The sequence below is a fragment of the Bombina bombina genome, chromosome 5 (genome assembly GCF_027579735.1).
Source record: "Bombina bombina isolate aBomBom1 chromosome 5, aBomBom1.pri, whole genome shotgun sequence".
NCBI classification, from domain to species: domain Eukaryota; kingdom Metazoa; phylum Chordata; class Amphibia; order Anura; family Bombinatoridae; genus Bombina; species Bombina bombina.
In genome coordinates, this window is record NC_069503.1 from 1,157,945,067 (window position 1) to 1,157,957,128 (window position 12,062).

General features: G+C 43.5%; 1 protein-coding gene across 1 annotated transcript in view; it reads left to right on the forward strand.

The window, feature by feature from the left end:
• Positions 1 to 12,062, forward strand: part of MROH1 (maestro heat like repeat family member 1) — a 1,587,326-nt gene that overhangs the window by 1,075,840 nt on the left and 499,424 nt on the right. Inside the window, exon 25 of the mRNA XM_053715983.1 lies at positions 9,299 to 9,394. Within this exon, the coding sequence (XP_053571958.1) occupies positions 9,299 to 9,394 (96 nt within the window). The remainder of the gene's footprint in view (positions 1 to 9,298; positions 9,395 to 12,062) is intronic.

A 12,062-nucleotide genomic window follows, 5' to 3' on the forward strand; every position in this document is an offset into this window, starting at 1 on the left:
GTTTTAGCCTGTGTCTTCTCTGCCTCCTGTCACTAATGGGGGTCTGGGGGAGCGTCACAAGAAGGTATGTGCTGCGCATGCTCAGGGTTACAATAGTTATTGCTGCACATGTCTGTGTTTAAGCCTGTGTCTTCTCTGGTCCTGTCACTAATGGGGGTCTGGGGGAGCGTCACAAGGAGGTATGTGCTGCGCATGCTCTGCTATAGGGTTACAATAGTGATTGCTGCACGTGTCTGTGTTTTAGCCTGTGTCTTCTCTGGTCCTGTCACTAATGGAGGTCTGGGGGAGCGTCACAAGGAGGTATGTGCTGCGCATGCTCAGGGTTACAATAGTGATTGCTGCACGTGTCTGTGTTTTAGCCTGTGTCTTTTCTGGTCCTGTCACTAATGGGGGCTTGGGGGAGCGTCACAAGGAGGTATGTGCTGCGCATGCTCTGCCTATAGGGTTACAATAGTTATTGCTGCATGTGTCTGTGTTTTAGCCTGTGTCTTCTCTGGTCCTGTCACTAATGGGGGTCTGGGGGAGCGTCACAAGGAGGTATGTGCTGTGCATGCTCATCTCTAGGGTTACAATAGTTATTGCTGCATGTGTCTGTGTTTCTTTCTAATGACACAGTGAGTCCATGGATAATCTTAATTATTGTTGGGGATATCAGTCCTGACCAGCAGGAGGAGGCATAGAGCACCACAGCAAAAGCTGTTAAATGCCACTCCCCTTACCCACAATCCCCAGTCATTCTCTTTGCTTGTATAAGTAGCAAGGAGGGGTAAAGTTAGGTGTCTGATTCTTCAATCAAGAGCTTGTTATTTTTTAAGCAGAGCAAGTTTGCTCTGGTTTTCTTTGGGGTTTAGCCGTAGTCCATGTCAGTCTTTTCAGTAGAGCAAGTGGTGGCTTTGAAACATTTGGGAACTTGTGAGGTATAATCCCCACTGGGCCTCCCAAGTAATTTCATGCTGCCCTTGGTTGAAAGTTTGAGTAAGTTTACTCAGCCTTTTCTTTTTTCCACAGGTCCATGTGAGGTAGGAAGCCCCTCTCATACAAAGTGAGCTGTCCTGCTGCCGGACAGATTTTTAAGGTAAGTGCCTATTTCTTTCCCTGTTTTGATATAGGAGAATTTGGCACTTTGACAGTTAATTCTGTCTAAATATACAATCAGCCTTCTAGGTTAACGGTTTATTGTATGGCAGTTTTGCAGGCACTGGGGATGTTTGGCTCAGTTTATTATGTTTTCACTTTGGTGTGCAGGTTTTTTGTTTGTGTATTAATGGCTACCGGGAGGTTTGTTAGGCCACACCCACAATAGGCGGGCTTATCTGAGATAGCAAGGACGTTTTTGGCACCCTTTTAGCTGTTTCCTGTTGTTCCTGGATGTTGCAGCTCTATTGCATAGCTCCTCAGAGGTGGTTCAGCGTTCTCTCCGGCTGTATGGGGGTCTGGATCATTTTCTGACTTTGTTTCCGGCAGCAAGGAGGTCAGGTAGGCACCTCAGCAGAGCTTGCTGAGGTGTGGAGGTTGCCTGTGGTTTTTTTGTGGGGCTGTTGCTCTGTTTATTTTTAAAGGGACACTGAACCCAATTTTTTTTCTTTCGTGATTCAGATAGAACATGCAATTTTAAGCAACTTTCTAATTTACTACTATTATCAATTTTTCTTTGTTCTCTTGCTATCTTTATTTGAAAAAGAAGGCATCTAAATTTTGGTTCAGCCCTCTGGACAGCACTTTTTTATTGGTTAATGAATTTATCCACCAATCAGCAAGGACAACACAGGTTGTTCACCAAAAGTGGGCCAGCATCTAAACTTACATTCTTGCATTTCAAATAATGATACCAAGAGAATAAAGACAATTTGATAATAGGAGTAAATTAGAAAGTTGCTTAAGATTTCATGCTCTATCTGAACCACGAAAGAAAAAAATTGGGTTCAGTGTCTCTTTAAGTTTCTGTCTGAATTTCAGGGACTATAACGTTTGTGTCTCTTTTTGCATTCGTTTTGTGAAAAATTGTTGCTGCAAGATTTATTGTGCAGTTTAAGGATTTTCTAGTTTAAATTTTAAACAGACTTTTTTTTTTTTTTTAAAGGGACAGTAATGTTTTTTGTTTCATTAAAATTCTGATTTGAACTTAGAATTTTTTATTGATTAAGGTTTTTTCCTTTGGAATAAGATGGACCAAGAGGCCCTGCAAGCTGTTGCTTGTTCTCTGTTTACATACTAATGTTGAGCCTCCTATCCCTTTTTGTTCCTCTTGTATTGAGAGAATATTACATTACAAGGATAGACTTTTTGATTCTGAGCCTTCATTGTCTAGGGCGGATGTTGTTCAGGAGTCTCCTGTTCAGGCTAATCCGCAGCTTTCTCCTCATACGTCCCAATCTTCTGCAGTGCACTGTGTTTCGTCTCAGGTTGGTTTTTCCTTGCAGGATATGGCTACCCATATATCCTTGGCAGTATCTGAGGCTTTGTCTGATTTTTCTATGTTACAGGGGAAGTGCAAGAGGAAGTATAAGGTTTCTGATTCTGTTACAATTGTGTCTAGTGTTTCTTCTCATAAGTCTGAGGAGGAAGATACTTCAGTAGCATCTGAGGGTGAGATCTCGGATTCTGATAGTGTAAATCATTTTTCTGAACCTGAGGTTGTTTCCTACTCAAGGACGTTTTGGCTACCTTTGATGACTCTGTGGTGTCAGTCATGGTTATTCCTAAAAAATCTAGTAAACAATAAGTTTTTTGATGCCCCTTCATCTGTGGAAGTTTTTCCTATACAAGATCATGTTTCAGATATTATTGCACGAGAATGGGAGAAGCCTGGGATTCCTTTTTCCCCTTCTCCAATTTTTAGGAAGATGTTTCCTATTGCTGATCATATTAAAGGGACACTGAACCCAATTTTTTTCTTTCATGATTCAGATAGAGCATGTAAATTTAAGCTACTTTCTAATTTACTCCTATTATCAATTTTTCTTCGTTCTCTTCCTTTCTTTATTTGAAAAAGAAGGCTTCTAAGCTATTTTTTTGGTTTATGACCATGGAAAGCACTTAATTATTCTTGGGTGAATTTATCCACCAATCAGCAAGAACAACACAGTGTGTTCACCAAAAATGGGCCGGCATCTAAACTTACATTCTTGCATTTCAAATAAAGATTCAAAGAGAATGAAGAAAATTTGATAATAGGAGTAAATTAGAAAGTTTCTTAAAATTGCATGCTCTATCTGAATCACGAAAGAAAAAATTTGGGTTCAGTGTCCCTTTAAGGAATCTTGGCAGATGGTTCCTAAGGTGGAGGGAGCAGTTTCAACGCTAACCAAGAGTACCACTATTCCTATTGAGGACAGCTGTTCCTTTATAGATCCTATGGATAAGAAGTTGGAAGCTTTGCTTAAAAAGATTTATGTTCACGAGGGGTATCAATGGCAACCGGCTGCATGTATTGCCACGGTTACTAGTGCTGCGGCATATTGGTTTGATGCATTGTCTGATTCTATTCAGCAAGATACTCCTCTTGAAGAAATTCAAGATAGTATCAAGGATTTAAAGTTGACTAATTCCTTTATTGCAGATGCTTCTCTATAGGTCATCAAGTTGGGAGCTAAAATGTCTGGTTTTGTCATTTTAGCTTGCAGAGCTTTATGGTTAAAATCCTGGTCTGCGAATGTGTCCTCTATGTCTAAGCTTTTGTCTATTCCTTACAAGGATAAGACCTTGTTTGGGCCAGGTTTGGCTGAAATTATTTCTGATATTACGGGAGGGAAGGGGCATTCTCTTCCTCAGGATAAAATAAATACACTAAAGAGTAATTTTCATTCCTTTTGTAACTTCTCTGGTAAATCTTCCTCCTAGCAGGAACAGTCCAAGCCATCTTGGAAGTCAAATCAGTCTTGGAATAAGGGGAAGCAGTCCAGGAAGCCTGTTGCTGACTCAAAATCTGTCAGGGTTTTTTCCCTGTTGTTTGCCATGTGCTGCTGGCAGCCATTTTACTCACCTCTCTTCTTGACTATGGTGCATTGTGGGGGATGCTGCTCATTTCCTACACTTCCTTTTATGGCCATACTGGTGTGCATCATCCATGGGAGACAGGATGCAGTCTCAGAATTGTGATGTCATCTCTTTTTATTTAAAGGGCCTCTGTTCAGTATGCTTTGCCTTTGCGTTATCTCAGACCTGTTTGTGAGAGTTCCTGTGTATTACCTGGCTGCCTGACGTCCTTCCTGGTTCCTGATCCCTGGCTTGTTCCTGACTCTGCTGTTTTCCTTGTTCCTGATTCTGGCTCGTCTGACTATTCGCTTTGGCTCCTGACTTGGCTCGTCTGACTACCAGCTCTGGTTTTGACTCCTGGCTTGTTAGTTGACTTGTGGACTTTTTATTATTTTTTGCTATGAATAAAGGTGTGATTATTTTTGCACTTCTCGTCTCAGTCTGATTCCTGGCACCCTGACAAAAATCAGCATGAAATGTCTGCCCCCGATCTGGGAATGGATCAGCCTGAGGCAACAGTAACATTACTGAGAAATGTGTCGCTGTATTTTATCTATGTTTAATAAACACTTGTTTTTAAGTTTTCTAAAGTTACTTGCTATTTTTGATCCACTTTTTTTATTCACAATAACAAACCTTTTTTGTGGTTTTTTAACCACACCCTGAACTCTTCAAGCAATCTGAAAGATACACCATACACCTGGTTTCACTTTATCGTGGAGGATAGCTTGCCAGACAGCTCAGAGGCTCTGGCCTGCCTAGTCTGCACTACATTACAGTGCTAGACCACAAGTGAGTAAAATGTATCCACCTATTAGCAAAATATGTTTATTCATACAGTATTATGCTATGTGGGGATTGTCTCTTATATTTATAGAGCACACATCAGAGTGAAACACACTCCTTTGCAGTTGTTCCTGTCATATATACCTGGAGAGAGTTTACCGGACAACTCAGAGGTTCTGGTCTGCTTAGTTTGCACTACATTACAGTGCTTGAATACATGTGAGTGTATTTGATTCAAAATTGTATATCTAGCATATATTTGCAGAATTACGCTATGTTGGCGCCTTCTTCCTTTTCTATAGAGGTTATTGGTCTGATGGTTTCAGTCATGGACATCATTCCTTTTGCTCAGTTCCATCTCAGATCTCTGCAGTTATGCTTGCTCAGGCAGTGGAACGGGGATTATGCGGATCTATCTCCAAAGATTGTTCCAAATGTCCAGATATTCTCTTCCATGGTGGTTGTCTCAGGATCTTCTCTCTCAGTGAACTTGCTTTCGCAGACCTGCCTGGGTGATTGTAACCACGGATGCCAGTTTGCTGGGCTGGGGTGCTGTCTGGGGTTCATTAAGGGCTCAGGGTCTATGGACTCGGGAGGAGTCGGTACTTCCAATAAATGTTTTGGAACTGAGAGCAATTTTCAATGCTCTTCTAGCCTGGCCTCAGCTAGTTTCAACCCAGTTTATCAGGTTACAGTCGGACAACATAACGTCAGTGGCTGGCATCAATCATCAGGGAGGAACTCGGAGTTCCTTGGCCATGACGACAGAGGTAGCCAAGATTATTTTTTGAGCAGACAGACTTTTCATCCGGGGGAGTGGGAACTTCATCCAGAGGTATTTTCCCACTTGATTCTCAGTTGGGGGGCAGCCAGAGTTGGATCTCATGGCATCTCGTCAGAATGCCAAGCTCTCGAGGTACGGGTCGAGGTCAAAGGATCCTCAGGCTGTTCTGATAGATGCTCTGGCAGTTCCTTGGACTTTCAGTCTGGCATATGTGTTCCCTCCGTTTGCTCTTCTTCCTCGGGTCATTGCTCGGGTCAAACAAGGGCATCAGTGATTCTCATTGCTCCGGCGTGGCCTCGCAGAATCTGGTTTGCAGATCTGATGGAGATGTCTTCCCTTCCACCTTGGCGTCTTCCATTAAGGAAGGACCTGCTTCTGCAGGGTCCCTTCCTTCATCCAAATCTCGTTTATCTGAAACTGATTGCTTGGAGATTGAACGCTTGATTCTTTCTTAGCATGGTTTTTCTGAGTCAGTAATTGAGACTATGATTCAGGCTTGTAAGCCTGTGACTAGGAAGATTTATTATAAGATTTGGTGTAAATATTTGTATTGGTGTGAATCCAAAGGCTACTCGTGGAGTAGAGTTAGGATTCCTAGGATTTTGTCTTTTCTCCAGGAGGGTTTGGAGAAAGGTTTATCTGCTAGTACCCTGAAGGGTCAAATTTCTGCTTTATCTATTTTATTGCACAAGCGCCTGGCGGATGTGCCAGATGTTCATTCTTTTTGTCAGGCCTTGGTTAGAATTCGGCCTGTGTTTAAGTCTAGTACTCCACTTTGGTGTCTTAATTTGGTTCTTAGAGTCCTTCAACAGGCTCCGTTTGAACCTATGCATTCTTTGGATATTAAGATTTTATCTTGGAAGGTTTTGTTTCTGGTGGCTATTTCTTTGGCTCGAAGAGTTTCGGAGCTTTCAGCCTTACAGTATGAATCGCCTTTTCTTATTTTTCACTCTGATAAGGTAGTTCTGCGTACTTCCTTGGGTTTTCTTCCCAAGGTTGTTTCTAATAAGAATATTAATCAAGAGATTGTTGTTCCTTCTTTGTGTCCTAATCCTTCTTCTCATAAGGAGCGTTTGTTGCACAACCTGGATGTTGTTCGTGCATTGAAATATTATTTGCAGGCGACTAAGGATTTTCGCCAGTCTTCTTCTTTATTTGTTGTTTTTTCTGGGAAGCGTAAGTGTAAGAAAGCTACGGCTACTTATCTTTCTTGTTGGTTGAGGAGTGTTATTCGCTTGGCATATGAGACTGCTGGACAGCAGCCTCCTGAGAAAATCACGGCTCATTCCACGAGGGCTGTTTCATCTTATTGGGCCTTCAAAAATAGAGCTTCTGTAGATCAGATTTGCAAGGCTGCGACTTGGTCATCTTTGCATACTTTTTCTAAATTTTACAAATTTGATACTTTTGCTTCAGCAGAGGCTTCTTTTGGGAGAAAGGTTCTTCAAGCAGTGGTGCCTTTTGTTTAGGTTAACTGTCTTGTCCCTCCCTTATAATCCGTGTCCTCTAGCTTGGGTATTTGTTCCCAACAGTAATTAAGATGATCCGTGGACTCACCGTGTCATTAGAAAGAAAACAAAATGTATTCTTACCTGATAAATGTATTTATTTCTTGACACGGTGAGTCACGGCCCGCCCTGTTTTTCAGGCAGTTTACTTTTCTATAAACTTCAGGCACCTCTGCACCTTAGATTACTTCCTTTCTCCTTTCCCTTTGGTCAAATAACTGGGGATTGTGGGTAGGGGGAGTGGTATTTATCAGCTTTTGCTGTGGTGCTCTTTGCCTCCTCCTGCTATTCAGAAGTGATATTCCCAACAGTTATTAAGATGATCCGTGGACTCACCGTGTCAAGAAATAAATACATTTATCAGGTAAGAATAAATTATGTTTTTAGCCTGTGTCTTTTCTCTCCTCCGGTCACTAATGGGGGTCTGGGGGAGCGTCACAAGGAGGTATGTGCTGCGCATGCTCAGGGTTACAATAGTGATAGCTGCACGTGTCTGTGTTTTAGCCTGTGTCTTCTCTGGTCCTGTCACTAACGGGGAGCGTCACAAGGAGGTATGTGCTGCGCATGCTCAGGGTTACAATAGTGATAGCTGCACGTGTCTGTTTTTTAGCCTGTGTCTTCTCTGCCTCCTGTCACTAATGGGGGTCTGGGGGAGCGTCACAAGGAGGTATGTGCTGCGCATGCTCAGGGTTACAATAGTTATTGCTGCACGTGTCTGTGTTTTAGCCTGTGTCTTTTCTCTGCCTCCTGTCACTAATGGGGGCTTGGGGGGAGCGTCACAAGGAGGTATGTGCTGCGCATGCTCAGGGTTACAATAGTGATAGCTGCACGTGTCTGTGTTTTAGCCTGTGTCTTCTCTGGTCCTGTCACTAATGGGGAGCGTCACAAGGAGGTATGTGCTGCGCATGCTCAGGGTTACAATAGTTATTGCTGCACGTGTCTGTGTTTTAGCCTGTGTCTTTTCTCTGCCTCCTGTCACTAATGGGGGCTTGGGGGGAGCGTCACAAGGAGGTATGTGCTGCGCATGCTCAGGGTTACAGTAGTGATTGCTGCACGTGTCTGTGTTTTAGCCTGTGTCTTCTCTGGTCCTGTCACTTATGGGGAGCGTCACAAGAAGGTATGTGCTGCACATGCTCAGGGTTACAATAGTGATTGCTGCACGTGTCTGTATTTTAGCCTGTGTCTTCTCTGGTCCTGTCACTAATGGGGGCTTGGGGGAGCGTCACAAGGAGGTATGTGCTGCACATGCTCAGGGTTACAATAGTGATTGCTGCACGTGTCTGTATTTTAGCCTGTGTCTTCTCTGGTCCTGTCACTAATGGGGGCTTGGGGGAGCGTCACAAGGAGGTATGTGCTGCGCATGCTCAGGGTTACAATAGTTATTGCTGCACATGTCTGTGTTTTAGCCTGTGTCTTCTCTGGTCCTGTCACTAATGGGGGCCTGTGGGGAGCGTCACAAGGAGGTATGTGTTGCGCATGCTCAGGGTTACAATAGCGATAGCTGCACGTGTCTGTGTTTTAGCCTGTGTCTTCTCTGGTCCTGTCACTAATGGGGGTCTGGGGGAGCGTCACAAGGAGGTATGTGCTGCGCATGCTCAGGGTTACAATAGTTATTGCTGCACATGTCTGTGTTTTAGCCTGTGTCTTCTCTGGTCCTGTCACTAATGGGGGCCTGTGGGGAGCGTCACAAGGAGGTATGTGCTGCGCATGCTCTGCTATAGGGTTACAATAGTTATTGCTGCACCTGTCTGTGTTTTAGCCTGTGTCTTCTCTGGTCCTGTCACTAACGGGGAGCGTCACAAGGAGGTATGTGCTGCGCATGCTCAGGGTTACAATAGTGATTGCTGCACGCTTATGTATTTTAGCCTGTGTCTTCTCTGGTCCTGTCACTTATGGGGAGCGTCACAAGAAGGTATGTGCTGCACATGCTCAGTGTTACAATAGTGATTGCTGCACGTGTCTGTATTTTAGCCTGTGTATTCTCTGGTCCTGTCACTTACGGGGAGCGTCACAAGGAGGTATGTGCTGCACATGCTCAGGGAAACAATAGTGATTGTTGCACATGCTCAGGGTTACAATAGTGATTACTGCTCGCTTCTGTATTTTAGCCTGTGTCTTTTCCTGCCCTGGCTCATAACCTCGTGGTTATGTGAAATGTCTCCATGCTCTTCCTGCGGCTGTCACACGTATAAGTCCTTATGGAGACTGTCTGTGATCTAAACCTGACGTTTTTATCTGTTTCTAGAGCCTGTACTATGAAACGTTAGATGCATTGAAGGAACTGCTGAAAAACATCTTGCTGTGGAACCTGACTCCCCCAGGACTTAATGAGATGTTTCAGGTTCGTATCAGTTCCTACACAAGTTGCACTATAAGTCCTCTAATTCCACCAGGAACAACAATAAATCCACAATTTCAATCTGTTCGTAATAATACCCCCTGCTCTGTGTAACAAATATAATAACCCTGTGTAGCCTCACCACACAATAGTATACAACCCAATCTTTACCTCCTTATCCATATAAAGATGCCATGTAGGAGGCGTGTCTGAACAGCGATAATGAGCGGTCACACTTCTCTGCGATCCAGCTGAATCTCTTATTAACTGCTGGTTAAAAAGAGTCCTTTTACAGCAAAACCCATTTGGATAACTCATCCTAAAAGCACGTTTTCGTGTTATATCCCAAGCACGCTGTATTTTAGATCCCAGAGCTTGGACTCAGACAATAAGGGCCTAGTGCGGCGGCACACAGTGGGCAATGCACCCCCCCTCTGTAACCCGAGGTTCTTTTTCTTCGCTGGCCATACTTAAGTTTAAACATCACTCTATCAAACAACACCTATATCTAAAAAGGGTGATCTGAGGGTAACCGAACAGATATACAACATCCTATAACTAACATGGCCACAGGAGAGAAAACAGGCCCAAAAGACATTTATGATGTGCACTGGCTCAAACTTGATGCACTTTATCAAGACCTCATCGATCGAGTCCCGCTGGATACCTTACTGACTTACCGCTTTAAATCAGCTGTAACCCACATTACACCTGATGATGTTGCGGGATAAAACCTGTCAAACCAGAGTCACCAAATAAGGAAGCCGTTACACTCAGGAACTGCCTCTATCATCCACCGCAGACTCCAGCCCAATATGGCGCCTCAGGCATTGCCGAATAAAACTCCAAAAGTAGCAAGTAGAACATACGGCATCCACAATAAAGCGCTGCAGAATGAAGCATTAGGTAGCATGCAAGCCAGACCGCTGCATGAGGAACGATCAGTAAGGCAGATAATATACACATGGGAGTTAGGGAGGACCCCCAAAGAAACTATGATCGATAGAGGAAGAACCCTCTCACGGCTACAGATCCAACTGTTCGCCTCTTGGAGACTGCCTACGGAGCGCACACTATTCCTCTCTCTGAGAACCCTAGCTACAAGTCTCAGTATTACACTGAAGAGAAGGGAAAACAATTTGTTTCATGGTGCTGAAGTTTTTAGACAAGCCACCTCTTGCTTATAAGTAACTCATAATGCCGACAAACACTTACCTCATGACGTTGTGATATCCTGAGTTTTGGGAAAGCTAATAGTAATGAGGAGATATTAGTCAGTGATTTAATTTGATAGTAACATATGTTATAGCCCGGTATGTACACTTAGTCAGTTTTAATATGTTTTATGCGCTCATAGCTGCCCTGGTATCTACGCTGTTCTGCAGAATTGCACCGACCCTAACAATCACTCTGTATGAGGAATAAGACTTTCTATGATATACCTATGCCAATACATATTTAAAGAACCAGAACAATATCAGGATGCCATTATGTGTGTCTGGGGGGGGGGTTTCCTGGGGGCTTGGGGAAGGGGGGGCTCTGGTAATTAACCTACAGTCTCAATGGACATCTAATGTATAACGCCACAGCTCCTGATACCATAGAAACTAGTGGCAGGTTTATTTGCAAGCGTTTTACTTTGATAGCAATATTTCCTTCTTAATATAAGGAGAGTCCACTGCATCATTCCTTACTGTTGGGAAATACTGAACCTGGCCACCAGGATCAGGCAAAGACACCCCAGCCAAAGGCTTAAATACCTATCCCACTTCCCTCATCCCCCAAGTCATTCTTTGCCTTTCGTCACAGGAGGAAGGCAGAGAAGTGTCAGAAGATTTCAGGGTAGTTCTTTAGGAGGGGTATCTGCCCTTTGATATGGGACTGGAGTTTTAAGTAGTTTTGTCAGCCTCTCAGTGAGAGCATTGACGAAAGTTAGAGTCTGGAGATGCAGGGAGAGTCTTTCTGCGAAACCATCTAGACTGCCTGCTAACAGCTCCTAAGTAATCAGTGTTGACGAGTTTCACTGCCTGCTTGTTTTCTCTCTCCATGTCAGGAGCGTTGCTACAAGACTGTCACACTTGAGAGGTTGTGTTTCTGTTCCACAGCATGGATTCTGGTAACATCGTTTTAATTTTTACATATGTTGAAAACGCTAGAAGACAGGGTCACAGTGTGGCTCCTTTTATCTTAATAGAATCGTGGGTTAATATCTGCTGAGGGAGATTATTGAACAGTGGGGATTAATCAAATGTGATGCTTTGATTTTATGCTGCTTTATGTGTGAGATGTTATTGGGGTCATAGGCTGTTTATTATGTGGCTGGAACGCACAGATTTTTACTTTTACTTTGAGTGCTGCGCAGCTTGTAGCTTGGCGCGCTTTTTCTCATGTGCTCGGGAGTGGTCTTGCTTTCATTTCCTCTTTAGTGACCGAGCTGGCTGTCAGAAGACGCTATTTCTCTGTATTGTCTGGGTTTAGGAGGTGGTGAGTGCCCCAGCCATTGGGAGTATAAAGGTGTCGTTTTTGAGAAATAGAGATCGTGTCCTGCTGTTATTAACTTAAGCTATGGAGGATTCTGATATATTAGAGGGTATTCCCTCTGTTCCAAAAATAGTAATACCTGTGTGTATTGTGAGGAGACTTTGGTATGCCCACCCTCTCAGTTATGTTC